General features: G+C 44.2%; 1 protein-coding gene across 1 annotated transcript in view; it reads left to right on the top strand.

The window, feature by feature from the left end:
• The first annotated feature begins 7,594 nt into the window (after nucleotides 1–7,594).
• Nucleotides 7,595–16,849, top strand: part of Pon1 (paraoxonase 1) — a 24,441-nt gene continuing 15,186 nt past the window's right edge. The window contains exons 1-4 of the mRNA XM_055612644.1: nucleotides 7,595–7,733; nucleotides 14,059–14,129; nucleotides 15,702–15,757; nucleotides 16,126–16,294. Coding sequence (XP_055468619.1) covers nucleotides 7,660–7,733; nucleotides 14,059–14,129; nucleotides 15,702–15,757; nucleotides 16,126–16,294 — 370 coding nt within the window. The 5' untranslated portion in view covers nucleotides 7,595–7,659. The remainder of the gene's footprint in view (nucleotides 7,734–14,058; nucleotides 14,130–15,701; nucleotides 15,758–16,125; nucleotides 16,295–16,849) is intronic.

Genomic DNA, 16,849 nt, shown 5'->3' with positions numbered 1-16,849 from the left:
TGACAATAGTAGCTCTGGCTTCAGTTTTATTGGAATATTTCGAGGTGGTATACTTTAAAGAAATGAATTAAAGACTAGTGTGGACAAACAACATATTCACCAAAGGAAAAATCCACCAGGAGGAGATTACAATTCTTAGCATCCATGCACCAAACACAGGAGCACACAAAGCTCGTCAAAGAAACACTACTACAGCTCAAGTCAATATTCACCCTCCCACACTTGTAGAGAGAGACTTCAACACCCCACTCTCACCAGTAGACAAGTCATCCAGACAAAATCTAAACAGAAAAATTCTGGAGCTATCTGACATTATAAACCAAGTTGATGACAGATATTTATAGACTATTTCATCCACACACAAAAGAATATACTTTGTTATAAGCACAGTTAGGTATAGGGCAACAGACTAGGGGTTACAGATACATAGATCTTGTTAGAAAAAGGGAAATAGAATGGATATTTAAGGATGGAAAGAAGGTCCGGAAAAGGAGGATCAAGTGCCAATGGGGACAAAGGTGGGAACATAAGAAAAAACAGCTAACATTCTGGCCATTTGAGGGATAGTATGGAAACCTAATACAATAGAAGATTCCTAATATATACACATGAAGGCGATCCAAGTAAAATCACCAAATAATGGGAGACAGGGCCTCAACTGGCCATCTCTTGTCACCAAATGAAACTTTTTAGTACCTGCACTGAGTTACATCTAACTGAGTTGTTGGCCAAAGAAGTTCTAAGGACCCCCCCCCAAAAAAAAGGTAGGCTATTGCCAAACAGCAAAGCCCCATTGCTGAAGAAAACTACACAACTTATTAAACATGGAAATTTCTGCCTAGTGTCTACATAGAGCCCTTACCACTGTGTAACTTTGGTACCAAAAGGTACTCTGTATTCTATGAAAGAAGTAATATAAACATCAAACCAGCCACATACCCTGTGATCTACAGTACTCTTCTGCCTGTAAGCTATGTTAGTGCAATGGTAGCACAAAGCTTGTTGAAGTAGCCAATAAATACTTAATTTGACATAAGGCCAACAAGATGGAACCCACACCTGACATTGCTTGGGCGACCAAGAATCTGAGACTAGATAGCCCAGGGACCTAAGGGAAAACCAAAAACTCCCAGTCCAAAAGGAATAAAACAACAACAAAAATGTAGCAATTAAATGACTCCTAATGACATTCTACTATGCTCATAAATCAGTGCCTTGCTCAGACATTATCAGAGAAGCCTCTTGCAGCAGATTGGAACAAACACAGAGATGCTCAGCCAGACATTATGCAGAGAGTGAGAGACCCTGGAACACAGCCCAAAATGGGATGGCTCCACAAAATCCCTCCCTTCAGGGCTCAGTAAATCAGGTGGAAGAGGAGGTAGAGAGAATGTAAGAGCCAGAGGCGATAGAGAACATCAAGAAAACAAGGCTCTCTAAATCATCGTGACCACAGCTCATAAGAATTCACAGAAGCTGAGGGCGCAAGCACAGGGCCTGTGCCTGTCCGCACAATGTCCTTTGGGTTTATATTTTGACTTCCAGTTTAGCGTTTTAATGAGATTTTTGAATGTGTGAATGAGTCCCTGATTCACATGCCTTCTCTTGGGCTCCTTCCCTTCTCTTTTGTCCAATTCCAATGCGTTAGGTTTATATTATCTCTATTTTATTTTCATCCCTTAAAAGCCTCTTTGTTTTCTAATGAAAGACAGAAAGGGGGTGGATCTGGATGTAGAGAGAGGGAAGGAGAAATAGAAGGAGTAGAGGGAAGGAAAACCATAATCAGGAAATATGTGAGGAGAAAAAAAAATCTATTTTTCAATCAAGGAAAAAAAAAGTTAAAGGACCAAACAAAACAGAAAACATAAGCACCTCAGGAAAGAATGGGTGAGAACCAAAGCCGGAACAGGAACAAGAGTTCCAGAAGCGTTCACAGGTTGAAAGTCATAGGTGTTTCCAACTAGCTGGGAGTTCTCACCTTCCTTCTGGTCAAGAGTCCCAGTTTGTAACCTGGCCACAGTGGGCGTGGTGGGGGTGGAATGGGAGTGCCATGTACATGCATGAGCTGCAGGACAGAATTAGCTGCCCCCACCTGCATCCCAGAGCTAGTGAGATGCTGGAAACAGCAGGAAGACTTGCTGCTGTGCAAGAAGACAAGTAAATTGGAAAAGTGCTTCGTATGTTGTGTAATTATAGCTGATTCACACTCTAAGCTTTAACTTTAAATATGGGTAATAAATCCATTTGAACAGACCTGTCTTTGTTCTTTTCTAAACTTATTTTCAACTGACCAACAAAAATTGCTTACTTAAATCTGTCAGGTACTAGGGGGATCCATCACATACTATGGCATGTATACACGACTGAAACATGCACGTCTATTTTAATGCTTAACCCTTTGTGGCAGGGTGAAAATAACCAACATGGATTCTCTTCCCAATTTTTATCAAGAGAGTGCCATGCCATAGACACAGATTTGTAATATAGATCTCTTCATGACTGAAATCTTACATTCCTTGACATATATTTCTCTGATCAATCTCCACCCTAGCTTTTGGTAACCATCATTTCTACTGTCTACTCCTGTAAATTTAATGTTTTTAGATGCTCCATTTAAGTCAGATCATATAGCATTTTTCTTTCTTTTGTTTGTTCTATTGCATTTAACGTAATTTCTTGTACACTGCTCTGTATTTTGAAAATAGGCACTTTTTTTTCTTTTTAAATGCTGCATAATGTTTCACTGTGTTTATGTATTACGTTTTCCTTAATGGACCTTTATTTATTCATGCTTCCTGGCTCTTAATCATTGGCCTCTGAAAGATTATGATTGAGGTGTTCTACACAATCTACATTTCTTAAATACATTAAATTCTTAATTTCATACTGGATTAATAATGTTTCCCTATCTGTTCCAGCAAAAACTGAGCATAATTCTCCCTCCAAAAATAAATGAGAGAATGCAGTAGCTTTGTTATTCCCTGTACAGTATACCTCTCGTGGATGTGTTTAAATATCCACTCTCTGACTCATGTCCCCTGTCTTTAGGAACTTCACCTCCTTCCTGTGCTGGGAGTTTTGTTAATATGGGAACTTTGAGGAAGAAAAGGAACAAGTTGGGAGTAGAAATTGGGGATGAGGTGGCCTCATCACTCCTCCAGGATCTATGATAAACCTGCAAGAGGACTGAGGAATAGTAAAGGCTAGATCTGGATTTGGATGGGACAAATTTCAAGATACCGACTTGATTCTGGTGTCAGAGATTATATGTGCTTCTCCTCTGCCAGAGACCAGGAATTTGGAAAGCACCCTTTACCTCGGCCAGCCACCTACTTTCTTTTCCTCTCATGTGAATCAAGCTGTTGATGCTGTTGGATGTCAGGGGCCTGGGAAGACTCAAAGGAAGATCAATGTGCCACCTTTCACAAGACAGCAAAGGGGCTCTGTCATTGCATCTTAGGCCACACTAGCACACTCTGCAGCCTGACAGAGACAAACCTTGCTCTTGCCATCAGTAGAGATAAGCAGGCAAGGAAAGAAAGACAGGTGGGTTGGAAACACACACAAAAGGACACAAACAGGATAATTAACCAAGTACTTAAGCGAGTTCCTTGTGCCAGCAGAACCACTTGGCTTCTTTGCTGGCCATAGGGTGACTGGGTTAGGGGACAGGAAGTGGCACCTCTAGCCTGCATCTTCTCACCAACTCCCTGGTCCCTCAGTGTTCATCCTCTGCCGTCTCTTCATGTAATGGTTGTGAGCTAGAAAACTCCTGTGGAGATGGAGAGACAGTAGCTATGGAGTCAGTTGAGGAAGATGCCCCTCCCATAGCTCACAGACTGGTGGGGGAAGCCAGGATTCAGGCAGATGAGAAAATGAATAAGCAAGAGGGCCACAAGAGCAGAGGTGTGGTGAGAGTTTAGAGCTCAATTGTTCACAACTGAACAATTTGGAAGCACACCACAGGGAACTTGCTGGGCTGTGCAGCAGCCTCTCAGCTGCCAATGATTGTCACACGAAGAGGGGGGTCTTTGGGGGTGGTAGAAGGGTCAAGGTTGTGGGAGATAGTTTGTGGAGCTTGGTAAAGTGGCTATTTAACATCCAGCTTACAAATTCTAGGGACTGGCACTCAGGGAGAAAGTGAGGGCAACGGAAGAGTATTATAAGCAACACCCAGCAAAGGTGAGGAAGTAAAACAGCCTGATGGACACAACATTTGGACCAGCACAGAGCGGAGGTCACTGGCACAGCGCAGAGGGACTGATAGAAATTCGATCTGGTGGTTAAGTCTAGGCCAAGTCTCCTAGGGCTTTTTAGGATGTGACAGGAAAGCAAAGCCAGAAGCTGTGGGAGGGAGGCTTTGAAGCAGAGAACTGGTATAATCTGATTTACATTTTTCAAAGGTTTCTTGTGCTATGGGTGAAGATTTAGGGCAAGAACAGAGAATGGGTTGTTCTAGCCTGGGGATGGTGTCAGGAACACAGAAACGCCGAGAGGTTATTCAGGAGTTGTGGCGCTTTTCAAGATGCCCATGTACCTCTTCTGCGTGCCTCTTCTCAAGAGGCAGTGCATATGAACTAGAGCCTGGCATGTCACTTTGGGCCTTAAGATTTTAGAAGGTGGCTGCTTCCTCTAGGGGTTTGGGCTGGCTTGCTGTTTCACTCTGGAAGACAGCTCACTCTAAGAGAGAAGAGCTGTGGTTTTTTTTTGTTTGTTTGTTTTTTTGTTTTTCTGCCATAGTCCTGGTACCAAGCCTAGGAGGCAAGAGACTAACATCTGAAGGGAGCCTTGTGAGTTACCTTGAAGGCTGACTTCACCTCTGCTTCTGTCTCAGCTGAACTTGCTGAAGACTCCGAAGCCGTGGCTGCTAGTTCTGCTGCCAGCTTGAGTGACATGGTAAAAACTTAGTACAACATGCCTGGGTTCCTTACCTGTACATATTAAGACATAACAAAGGTGCTTTAGTTTTTAGGTTTGGTGAGCCAATGAGCTCACTGGATTTACTTGCAGGAGAATGGGTGCATTAAGGATACTTATAGCATTACAAAGCCCAACCCTGTGTAGGTGATTACACATGACAGCTGGGGGCCCAGAGCTCAGGGCCCAGCTTGCAGGCAGGTCTGCAGAAGTACACCCTCCTTCCCAGCAATTGCTTAATGCTTATGTAACCTCGGGAAGAAGCCTGGCCAGCCTCGCAGCTTTTAAGACATAAATATGTTTTTCTTAATTCTTTGAAAACTTCGTACTGCATCCAATGGATTTTGATCATATTCACCTCCCCCAACCTTTCCCCCATCTCCGCCCAGATCCATCATTTACCCCTACCCCCTCTCAAATTCAAGTCTTTTCTTTTCTTTTCTTTTTTTTTTTTTTTTCTAATCCAAGCCCAGTTTTTGCTACATGTACTCACGGGTATAGTGCCAAAAGATGGCCCAAAGTCCACCCGTCAGGGGGCCATACTCTTAAGGAAAATTGACTCTCCTTTCTCAAGCAGCCACCAGCGATCAGTGACTCCTTAGCAGGGGTTGGGCCTCGTAACCACCCCCTCCATGAGGGAGTGTTGGCTGGCTTGTCCCCCTGCATGTCTTGTGCGGTCACCCACAGTTTCTGTGAGTTCATGAATTCAGTGGTTCCAAGATGTCCAGAAGACATCTAAACTGTTGGGTACATTTGATGTAAGGAGTATGGGGAAATAGGATAGTAGAGAGTGTCCCTGTTGAAGTACGAAGAACTTGGAAGGACATAGCAAGCATGATGGTAGATCAAACGGTCTGTTTGGGGAAAGCAGTGCCACGGTGCTGCTGGGAAGTTTGCCAGGAGTAATGACACAGGAAACCTAGTGGGAGGAGAGAACTAACTCTCAAAATTTGTTCTCTGATCTCCACAGGCCTACTTGTATACAGACACACACACACACATACACACACAGAGAGAGAGAGAGAGAGAGAAAGAGAGAGAGAGACTCAAATAAATATATGAAAATGTAGCTTTTAAAAACTTTCATTTCGTGCCCTTTTTGAAGGGATTGCTAAACAGCCTGCCAGAAATATCGGCCAGGTGGACTGCTGAGCTATGCCTAAACTCCTCACCATTGCAAGGAAAATGTTTGTAGTGTTGGAGAGCTCTCCCTCTCTTCTTCCCTTCCTCCTTCCTCTTCCTTTCCCTCACCCCCTTCCATAAGCATACACATCGCTCTCACCAAGTAACACTATTATTATTTATTCATTAAATTTTTAACAGTGGCTGAAGACACTGGATTTCTGCCCTCCGCATATGCAGTCGAATGCATACTCACACACATGCACACACCTACAATGAAAACAGTTGGGGAACTGTCTCTAGTCTTCCATTCTCTCCTTAACCCATGGCTTGGGTTCCTTTGCCTCAGCTGCAGAATTTGGTCTAATTAAACTACCCACAGCATCAAATCAAATCACCATCATACCGGACTCACTTTAAAATACTTTCCTCTCTGGGAGGCCATGGCCCTCTTCTCAGGTAGATTGTCCGGCTGCATGTGTAGTCACCCACAGTGACTTAGCTTCATAAAGCTGATGGCTAGTCTGTTCTAGAAGGTTCAAGAAGGCTTCATTTGCATCTTCTTTCGAATAGATATGGCAGAAAGCAAGCAACAGCTGGCTATCTTCCCTGTTTGTTCCCAGGGTAGCAGAAAAGCAGGGCAGTGCTTAGGTCATGAACTCGAAGGCTTTCCTTGAGAGCTGTGGGTAATGACTAAACTCCATTGGCACCTACCTGATGAAAACATTCTAGAAGTCTGTGTGTGTGTGTGTGTGTGTGTGTGTGTGTGTGTGTGTGTTTACATGCACATGAAGAAGTCAGAGGACAAGCTGCAGGAGTCAAGCCTCCTTCCACCACCTGAGTCCTAGGAACAGAATTCAGGTTGCCAGGCTTGGCTGTCAGTGTTCCTTACAGTTCTCAGCCATCTCGCTGGCCTCCACAGCCATGATTTCTTTGACCTCCACCCCTCACTTGATGTCAGCTCCGTGGAGACTGGTCACAGCTCTTAGCATCTAGAACAGTGCCTGGCACAGAGCTGACACTCAGCAAACACCAGCCATGTAAGGGAGCCGCTGAATGGCGGGATACTTTGTCTCAGGGACTGTAACCTCAGAGGCAGGGGGCGGGGGGGGGGGTGTGACACTCTGAGATGGCGGTCTGTGGGCCTCTTGTGAGAACAGCCTCGATCTTAGGGCTTCTGGCCACGGCCCTCTTTTCTACGCACTTAATTGGCTGTCATGGTGATGAAGTTCTAACCCCCCTCCGAGTCACAAGGATTAGAACTTTTTTTTTCCTTCCTGGCACGAAGTGAAGGGCTCACCCTCCTGGCTCATTATTTTCTCATGGTTCTCTGTTTCCTCCAACTTGCTTAATCCCTTCCAGGACAGTTTCCACACCTGTTCTGCTTTTCTCTCCTTAGAGTTGGGGCATGGGTTGGCATGGGTGAGGGGAATGAAGCACTTGGCCAACAGAGAGCACATAGAGGACTCTGGCTGAACCGGAGCTGGGGCTCAAGGGGGCGGCTCCAGGCATGCTCAGGCCAGCCAATCCGGAGCTGTCCGAGCCACTGGGCTACAGGCCTCAGGATCGACCAGCGTCCCTGCACTTGTCCATCCTCAGTCCGTCCATCCGTGTCAAGCCATGGTGAAGCTGATAGCACTCACCGTCGTGGGACTGGTTTTGGCACTTTACAAGAACCACCGGGCTTCCTATCAGTAAGTTGTGTTGGAGTCATAGGGTGAGGGCTCCAGCCCCGTGGTCCCTACCCCTGCCTGCTCCAGGAGAATCTCCACATCCTAATGCAGCTTCAGGCTCTTAATGGGAAAATCCGTAGGCCCTGGACAAGAAGTGCATCTCAGAGGGGTTTGTCCGTGTTGTCAGTCTTTTCATGTGCTTTTTGAAAACCTTTCACGTGTCTGAGAGAGGGGGAAAGTCAGGACACACAGGTGATATGTCAACAAGATCTGTGTGCCTAGCTACAGTCACTGTCTTTGAAAACAATTTCCAAATACCAGACTGGTGTGCATGTGTGGGTGAAGTGGGGAGGTGGGATTGGTTTCTAAATCAATACATTAGTGAAAGAGAGCCCCCTGGTTTAGAGGATCGCAGTCTGAGGCCCCACGGAGGGAAGCAGACAGAAAACCTGAGTGGAAACTGGCCCACACAGGAGCAGCCATTCCCTGGGGTGGCGCACATGCTCTCCTGGGTGCTGGGCTGAGGAAAACAGCATTGTGAGCTGCACTATTGGTCTGGCTTTGCTTTTATCAGGGCATCCCGGGCACACCATTTTGAGTGTCTAACTACTGGCTGCTCCAAGAAACCAGAAGTGGAAACATCTGTGTAGAAAACTGCTAACAAGGAGCCTGTGAATGTAGCTATCCAGCAGTACACTTTAGTAACCCACCAGAGTGTTAAAGGGTGGAAGACTAAGGATGTCAAAGAAGTTTTATGTTAACCTTTTATGGAGGGTTCAAAGTCTAGACACCATCCTTCTCTAAAAGGCTTAGGAAACACTACTGTGTTATTTACTCTGAGGTAAAAAAATTAATGAACATGGACTATTTGGAATTAAAGAATTATATAATCTTATGGACTAATTGGGATTTTTCCATACAGAGTTGGGTTTTGTAAATGATTATTTCTTAAATCTTAAAACATTGGAAGAGTATTTGGACCTGAAAAAAAATTGTGTGTGTGTGTGTGTGTGTGTGTGTGTGTGGTACATGTCTCTGTGTGTGGATGGCTGCATCTGCCTATGTAAGCGCCTGGAGAAGTCAGATATTGGTTTTGGGAATCTTCCTCCATCATGCTCTAGCTACCTAATTTTTGAGGCAGGGTCTCTCACTGAAATTGGAGCTCCCTGACTGCCTACATTGACTGGTAGAGAAATCAGGCTGTCTCTGCACTGTAATACTGAAATTACAGGTGTGCACTGCTGTGTCATGCTTGTGTACTGAGTATTTTACCTGTAGAGCCATCTCTATCGCCTGATTTGGGCTTTACACTTGTAAAAATTTGGGCTTTAAAATTGTAAAAATCAGTTGAATTACAAACTGGAAATGTGTGTAGAATCTCCTGGAGGATCTCAGACAAAAGGAAGGGAAACAGGACCCACCGTCTAGAAGCCCTAAAGCCTCAACACACAAGAGGATTCATAGGCCTGAGGGGTACCCAAGGTCTCCCTGGATATGCCAAGTCTTAAGCACCACTTTCTGTGACTGAATTCCATCATTGTTATTTAGCAAATTCCCCCACCCCAGGTAATGTGTATGCTCTTCTGTAGAAGGTACTCAGACCCTGCCATCTTTCCTGTTAGAACCAGAACCAGAGGGCCTGGGCATGGATGACGATCTACCCTCATTTGGGGGACATAAATCTGCCCAGAGAAGAGTAAAGAAGTGATTTCGTGACATCAAGGCAATCCCAGATCTCAGAGTAGATACATCCTTCTTCAGCCTTCTGCAGGGATAAAGTGCAAGCAGGGCTGTGGCCTATACATTAGGAGGTGGGGCAAGAGCACAGAATCTGTGCAGCTCCATCCTGTGCCTTGGAGAACTTCCTGAACTTCTGATACGGGAGAGGCAGAGAGGAAGAAGCCAAGAAGGTTCTGGTTCATGCTTGTAGTCAGATCTGGAATGTGGCTTTTCATGGTATGTACCAGACAAGTCTAGAGAATGCCCATGGCAACAGAACATTTCTTGAGGATGCGAGATGTTGAGAAGCAGAAAGGCTCCTTCCTAGATTTACCGCCATGCTGTGTAAGGTCTCTGGGTTTCTATCTTTGAATGGAATGACAAAGCTAGCATTAATTCCTCAGCATACCTCTGCTACTTCACCTCATGCCTGGCAGTATGTCCTAGAGGCAACGATGGTGGGCAAGATCTCCCTTCTGCAACTGTCAGTTCATTTTGTCATGTTAATGCCAGCAAAAGCTCCAGCCAGTTTCTCTACCTAAAACTTACGAGAACATCCCAGCAGGATGTTTAAGAGTGGGCACATAATAAGCTCCCTGCAATCATTTGTTTTCATAATTGTTAATATGTGACCTCAAAATCCACCAGAAGACTCCAGTGATTGGTACTAGGTGTGACAGACTTCCTGTGACTGTGACAAAAACCTGAGAGAAACAACTTACACATAAAAGACTTAACCGCTGAAGGTGTTGGAGATTGAAGCCCATGGGGGCTGGTGCATTGCAGTGGTCCTGCTGGAAGGAAGAACAGCATGAGGAGGTGGTAAGAAAGGGGATCAGAGAGCTACTTATCACATGACTGCCACAGAGCAGAGAGAAACAACCAGAGTAAAAGGCTTGAGGACAAGAGAGATTTCCAAAGTCAGAGGTCCAGTGAGTGACCCATGCCCTCTACACACGGGAGGCTATGGACACTACCTTCCACGGTGTCCATTACCTCCAAAGTGTTCATTCAACTATGGATCCATGAATGCATTACTCTATCCATTAGGTCAATACCATCATGACCCAATCACTTGCTAAAACCCCATCTCTGAGCATTGCACTGAAGCCAAACCTCCAACGAATGAGCCTTTGGGGATAGTTTATACAACACTGGAATGTTATCATAATCCTTTGACACCTAGGCTAAGGCTGAATTGTCTTCCAGCCCTGCTGGCCCCATCAGAGTACCTATTCTGCCTTCTCTGTCTGATACACTAGACTGACAGTGCCATAGACTAACTGAGCAGACATCTGCAAGAGCCGAAGGCTCAATATGGTGGAGCATTACTCACCAATTTCTAGCATTTAGGGGGAGCAACAAGACCCTAACCCGATTAAGGAACAGCAACATGACAAGAGACTTGATAGACATGGATGCCCTGGTCCATGAAAATGAATGAAGAAGCGAAGGATCCTATCACAGAAGACCATGGCAGGCTATGGAAGGCAGGAACAAGCTGTGGGAAAGTGTAGTCAAGGCAGAGTAAAAAGTGTAGGCTCATGAAAGGGTACAAAGGAAGAGGGGGAAACAGAGAGCTTTGTATCGTGACATCTGATTTCCTATCTCTGCTGTACCTTTTAAATTAATGGTGAATAAACTGGTGCTTGATGTTTCTACATCCAGAAAAAAGAAAATGTGTGTATGTGTGAGAGAGAGAAAGAGAGACAGAGACAGACAGACAGAGCTGCAGAGACTGAACCCAGGACCTTGAATAGGCTTACCAAGTGCTCTATCTGAGCTGTGCCCTCAGCCTGGAAAACATCAATCTTTATTTCAAAAACTACCTGAAGAATTAAATGAGGAAGTATGTGTAAGTGACCTTGGCATGGGATTTGGCACACGGTAGTCTTCATAAAGACACCCAGAATGAATGAGGAATGGTTCTCACAAATAGAGAAATGCCTGGGCCCCCCAGAGTGCTAGCATAGCTTCAGGGCCTGGTGTGCTTTGGCAGGGGGCCAGTGTCTATTTGTACAGCACAGGTCACAGCAAAGTTTATGTGATTTCTGGATGGACTTCAGAGACCTTGGGATCAGGGACACATCTCAGATATTGCGCTTTATCTACGAGACCCAGAACATTTGCCCTTGACAAGATATTCTCTGATAATCGGAGAACAGCTACAAAGCTGAGCGCTAGATACAGACTTACAGGCAGAGGAGCTACCGGGTGCTTCTCTGCAGTGATGCTATCTGCAAACTGTGCTGAGCAAGAGGGTTGAACGGAGATTTGCTTTCATGCTTGTGTTCTGACCTTGGCTTAGCCACTTCGTAACTGTCATCTTAGCCATCTGTGATTAGGGAAAAACACACACACGGGAGGTGTTTGAGGACGAAAGGGGGCAAACACAGGACCTTTCCTTTGACATCAATAGCATCCTGTTGAGTCCTGGCTTGTCCGGGTCATTAATTGGGACCCAGAGAAATTGGGTGCAGGTTTCCTGTCTTGTTTACTCTGGGCTTGGTGGGGGGGTCACTGTAATTATTTTGATGAGAACAGTTGAGCCAATCAGCTTTTCTCTGTCCCGTGCAAACCCATCATCATATTTAATGGACCTTGTAATCCAGGTTTCACACTCTTACTCTTTTTGTGTACTTTTGACTCTTAAAAAAAAAAAAAAATCACTGCCTCCTTCCATGAATTTTGACACATTTGATGACTTCCCATGCCTGAAATCCCTCTTTGCGTGCCATTCTGCCTTGTGTTGTGACCTTTGCCCTTTAATGTCTTGTCAACATTTGCTGTATGTCCCTCCAAAAATCGTCCTTCCTAGCCACGGGTCACACAATCAGTTTGATAAATCATGACCAACAAACAGGCAGAGCAGAACATAAGAACTAAGAACGTACCACATGGGACCAGAGATACAGCTCAGAGGTAAAGTGCTGCTTATTATATGCAAAGCCCCACATTCAATCTTTAACAGAGCAGAAGAAAAGCATGTACCTCAAGAATAGGGGATTATTTGTGAAGCTTGTTTGAGGTGTGTGTGTGTGTGTGTGTGTGTGTGTTGTTTATGGGAATGCACACACGTGCTGCCTGCTTACATCATCGCTTTTCATACCATTGAACTCAGCCTAAAACGTTTGTAAGCCTTTGCTGTATCACTTCCTTTTTATTTCGTTGTCATAACCTTTTACGATGACGATGTCAAATTGTAGTCAGACATTTTTTGGACTTTCCATTTCTGAAATGCTTTTCAGTTTCCCAAGTCATGGGACAGATTCCAGCTTTTCTCCTGAGTCAGCTTCCTAAGTTACTTCCCGCCATCGAGGGAACACAGCCCTCTGCTATGCCTGCATTTCCCATCTATTTAGCTACATCTGTTTCTCTACCATCTATCCCATTGCATCAGGATACATTCAGGTGCTGTCATGAGAGACCAACTTGGTGGCATTTGCAACCTATTAGTCCAGACTGCCCTAGACCATGGGATTGATAACTATTTTTTTTTTCCTGAAGAAACAAACAAACCCTCAATTCTTTTTATCCTTTGTATCTTCAGTCGCTAGGAGGAGGGTTTTTATATAAAGTGTGTACTCACTCCTGGCTGTCTTCCGTGAAACTAAATTGCCAGGAAGGTAAGAAAAGAAGTTCCCAGCTCATCACAAGCCAAATAAAATGCCTGGGGACCCTTGGCTCATTGTCACTATTTATTAAAACTGTATTGTGTCATTTGTTCCAGAAATGGTGCAAGTCATTGTTTTGCTCTCCCAGCTGTGCCAGCGTTGTGGCATGCTTCTTTCAAATGCCACATGAACGGCTTTTCTCTGTCCAGGGGCCTGCTGACGCTCCTTCTCACCTCTGTCCATTTCACCTTCGTCCTTCACTCAGTATCCCCCTCCGATGCTTAGATACTCAGATTCAGTAAGTTGTTCCCCTGCCTAACTTCACATGTCCCTGTGTGGGTGCTCGCACACATGAGCCACGCCTCTTTGCAGGCAGTCTCTGGATATGACTTTGTGAAGTTGTAAATACTTTTAAAACACCCGAAAAACAAACGCCCCGTTTGGGCCGTAGAGCCGGACAGAACATGCAGGTGGAAAATACATCTTTTCTTGAGTTCTGTGGAAGATGCCTCCATTTTAATGAAAGCATTTAGACTTGCTTGTCCTTCTAGCGTGGTTTTCAGATGTTTAGTTGAAGTAGCATATATTGAGATATCCAATATCTCTATATTGGAGCCTACCAATATAGAGAAATGGCAAGCTCTTCCCACGAGCGGCTCTCAGACATCAGTGGCGTTAAGTGGGGCCCTGCTACCGGTCAACATAACTTCCCACAGTGGAATGCAAATACAACTGACGAAATAGTTCCTGTCGCTGCCAAAGTACACAGAGCCTGGAGGACGCCGTAGGCTTTCATGTATCTATTCACCACAGCACCTAACAGTCCTCGCTCAACCATATATTGTACCCCTAGGCACCCGCCGGTCTTGAAGAATTACAGTTGCCAAGGAAAACTAACTCAGGGTGTACCCAAGGGAAAAGATGGCTAAGGAGAACTCTGTGGGCTTACGTTTGCACCTCAACTCTACCTTCTAAATGTTGTTCTGAGTGTTTTCTCCTTTTCTCCCTTTCAGGGCAAGATTAAATGCTTTCCGTGAAGTAACACCAGTAGAACTCCCTAATTGTAATTTAGTTAAAGGAATTGGTATGTATACGGATGAAGAAGTGTCAGATTTTAAATATGAGAATATTATTGCTATGTAGGTTGCTAATGTTTCAGTTCAGTTTCGTCCAAAATTAGAGCATGCAATATAGGGTCAGGAGCTGATTACAAATTCCATGTGCTTTGAATTTTTACTTCACCGATGTATTGTCAAGGTGGTTCAGTTTTGATTGGGTTCTGTTTGGTCAACAGAACAAAACTGTATCTAAAACAATGGTTTCATGGTAACAAACCCAAGGAGCTGGCAAAAGAGAAAGGATGAAAGAAATAAAGCCTAAAATAAAGAATAATTGTTTTCAACCACAAGGCTTTTTCTCAAGCACTTTGTTGAGCATTGGAGAGCAGATTCTTTCTCAGACGTTCTCAACAGATTTCCCCTTAGATCTCATTAGGCAGATCTGGAGGACAGGCTGACATCTAGCTGCAAAGGAAGCTGGGAAGATAATTACTGTTCTCCATCCTGGGAGGCAAGACCTGTCAGCAAGATAAAAAGGTGGAGGGATAGGAAGTCCTGGTAGCCTACTCAGGGTGTCCAAGGGCTCCACCCCGTGACTTCTCTCCACCAATTGGAGGCCAAGTCATTTGAGATCCATTTTTTTGCTGTGTTTGCAGCGGGTCATGGTTTTTGCTTTTGGAATTATTTGTGTGAGATGGCTATAGTCCAGAAGGCTAATCAAGAAGACTCATTTAGGTAAGGTGCTGAAGCACAAGCAGATAGCTTACAGCACAACACTTTTTTTCTAGAAAGTGTCATGTTGCTTTCAAGCATCTCTGAGTATTTGGAAAATATGCACACTCATGAAGAGTATGACTACAAAATCTAATACTTCATTTGTTTCTATATTAACTGAAAAGTCGAACCATTAAATGTATTTAAATGGTAACTCACTTGAAGCAAGATATTATTGGTGTTTATGCACGGCCAGTGCGTGCTCCCGAGTAGCAGCGTCGTATCCCCACTTGGGATTTGCTTGGATTTCTAACATGGTTTTCAGATATTTAATTGATTTGCAACTATGATACAGCACATGTACTTGGAGTTTATAAGTTTAGGCTAAGCCCACGCTCTCTCCGAATAATCACACATGATTGGTATTCAGTGAATTTCCATGGACTACATATGACAGATTTTGATTCTGAGATTTTAAAAAGCCACTGATCGAAGCAAGTAAGTGAGGTGAACACTGTCATTGTGCTTGTTGATGATATTGATATTTTTAAAAAATTCCATGTAATCAAGATAGACATGATGGCACATGTCTGTAATCCCATTACCTAGGAGGGTCAAGATAGAGGCCATCTTCAGTTTACAAAGTGAGCTTGAGGCTAGCTTGGGTTACAAGAACTCTGCCTAAAATAAGTTTTAAAAAAAAATCATTCTTTAATTTTCTTTTGATCACATTCATCAATTGGAGATACAGGAAAGACTTATTCTGAGCCTAGCAAACAGGTGCTGTGAGAGAGACTCATTCTCAAGGGAGAGGGAATAACTGAAGCTTCTTCAGCTTCCTGCCTGAGTGAAACACTGTGTTCTCCCCTCCCTGACTCCTGCAGAGACAGGTGCGGAAGACTTGGAGATCCTGCCCAATGGACTGACTTTCCTGAGCACCGTGAGTGTTTGCTAGAGCCTGTTCTGAGACAGACAATTTCCGTTTTCCTTAGGCCTTCTATGTATCAGTGTCCACTTTCAAATGAGAGGGGCAAGCATCTTACCCTCTCATAGGGGCTGGCAGCTATGCTTTTGTCACGAAAGATGTGGCTGACGGTGATGGGAGATATATAGGAGATGACCATAGAGGATCCGGCGGCTCCTAAAGTGTGCTGTGGGCCTAACACACAAGTCAGTCAGTTAAGAGATGGCCCTGTGGTCACCTGTGGCCCACAGTAGCCAGCAAGGACACCCGAGGCAATTGGCTCCACTCTCAGCTCTTGAGGTATCTGTGATAAGCCTGCTTTTTTCTCACCTGTTGTTTTTAAGGGATTAAAATATCCTGGAATAAAAAGTTTCGATCCCAGTAAGCCTGGAAAAATACTTCTGATGGACCTGAATGAGAAGGAGCCAGCAGTGTCAGAGTTGGAAATTACAGGCGATACATTGGATATATCTTCATTTAACCCTCATGGGATTAGTACATTCACAGATGAAGGTAACAATTAATATTAAACCTCCTAAAGAATTAAAGGGGAAAAGTATGACTATTTCTTCTCACCCTACCAAAGGTTAATCACGAATATGTTTCATGAATTTTGACCTGGCCTCCTATTTGTTAAGCAATGTTAAAATAATTTCAATGCTTGGAAATGCTAAATATTTCAGATTTGTAAAGCTATTGATTTTATAAAATAATAATATAAAATGATTATATATTCAGCTTTAATCACAATAGGTTTTTCCATATTAAACAATTGAAAGATGCAAGCATTTGCAGCCATAGCTTTTCCGGCCCTGAATCGTCTCTACAGTGACATAGCGAGACAGGAAAACTGCTTTCCTGTACACTGTCTCAGCCCCATTGCTAGCTGGGTGCTCTGTTCACCGTTCAGATGCTCCTTGTCATTTCGATGCTTTCAGCTGCACTTCTTATCCCCACCCTCCATGCCTTTATCCATCCTCTCTCCCTTTATGTCTGAGGCCATTTCCTTTGCACTATAATGATTCTCAAATTCAGTTGCACGCAGAAACATCCGGAAATGTGAACACC

Source organism: Psammomys obesus, unplaced genomic scaffold (genome assembly GCF_907164565.1).
Source record: "Psammomys obesus unplaced genomic scaffold, mPsaObe1.curated_primary_1811, whole genome shotgun sequence".
NCBI lineage: Eukaryota > Metazoa > Chordata > Mammalia > Rodentia > Muridae > Psammomys > Psammomys obesus.
This window is presented reverse-complemented; position numbering and strand designations above follow the sequence as displayed.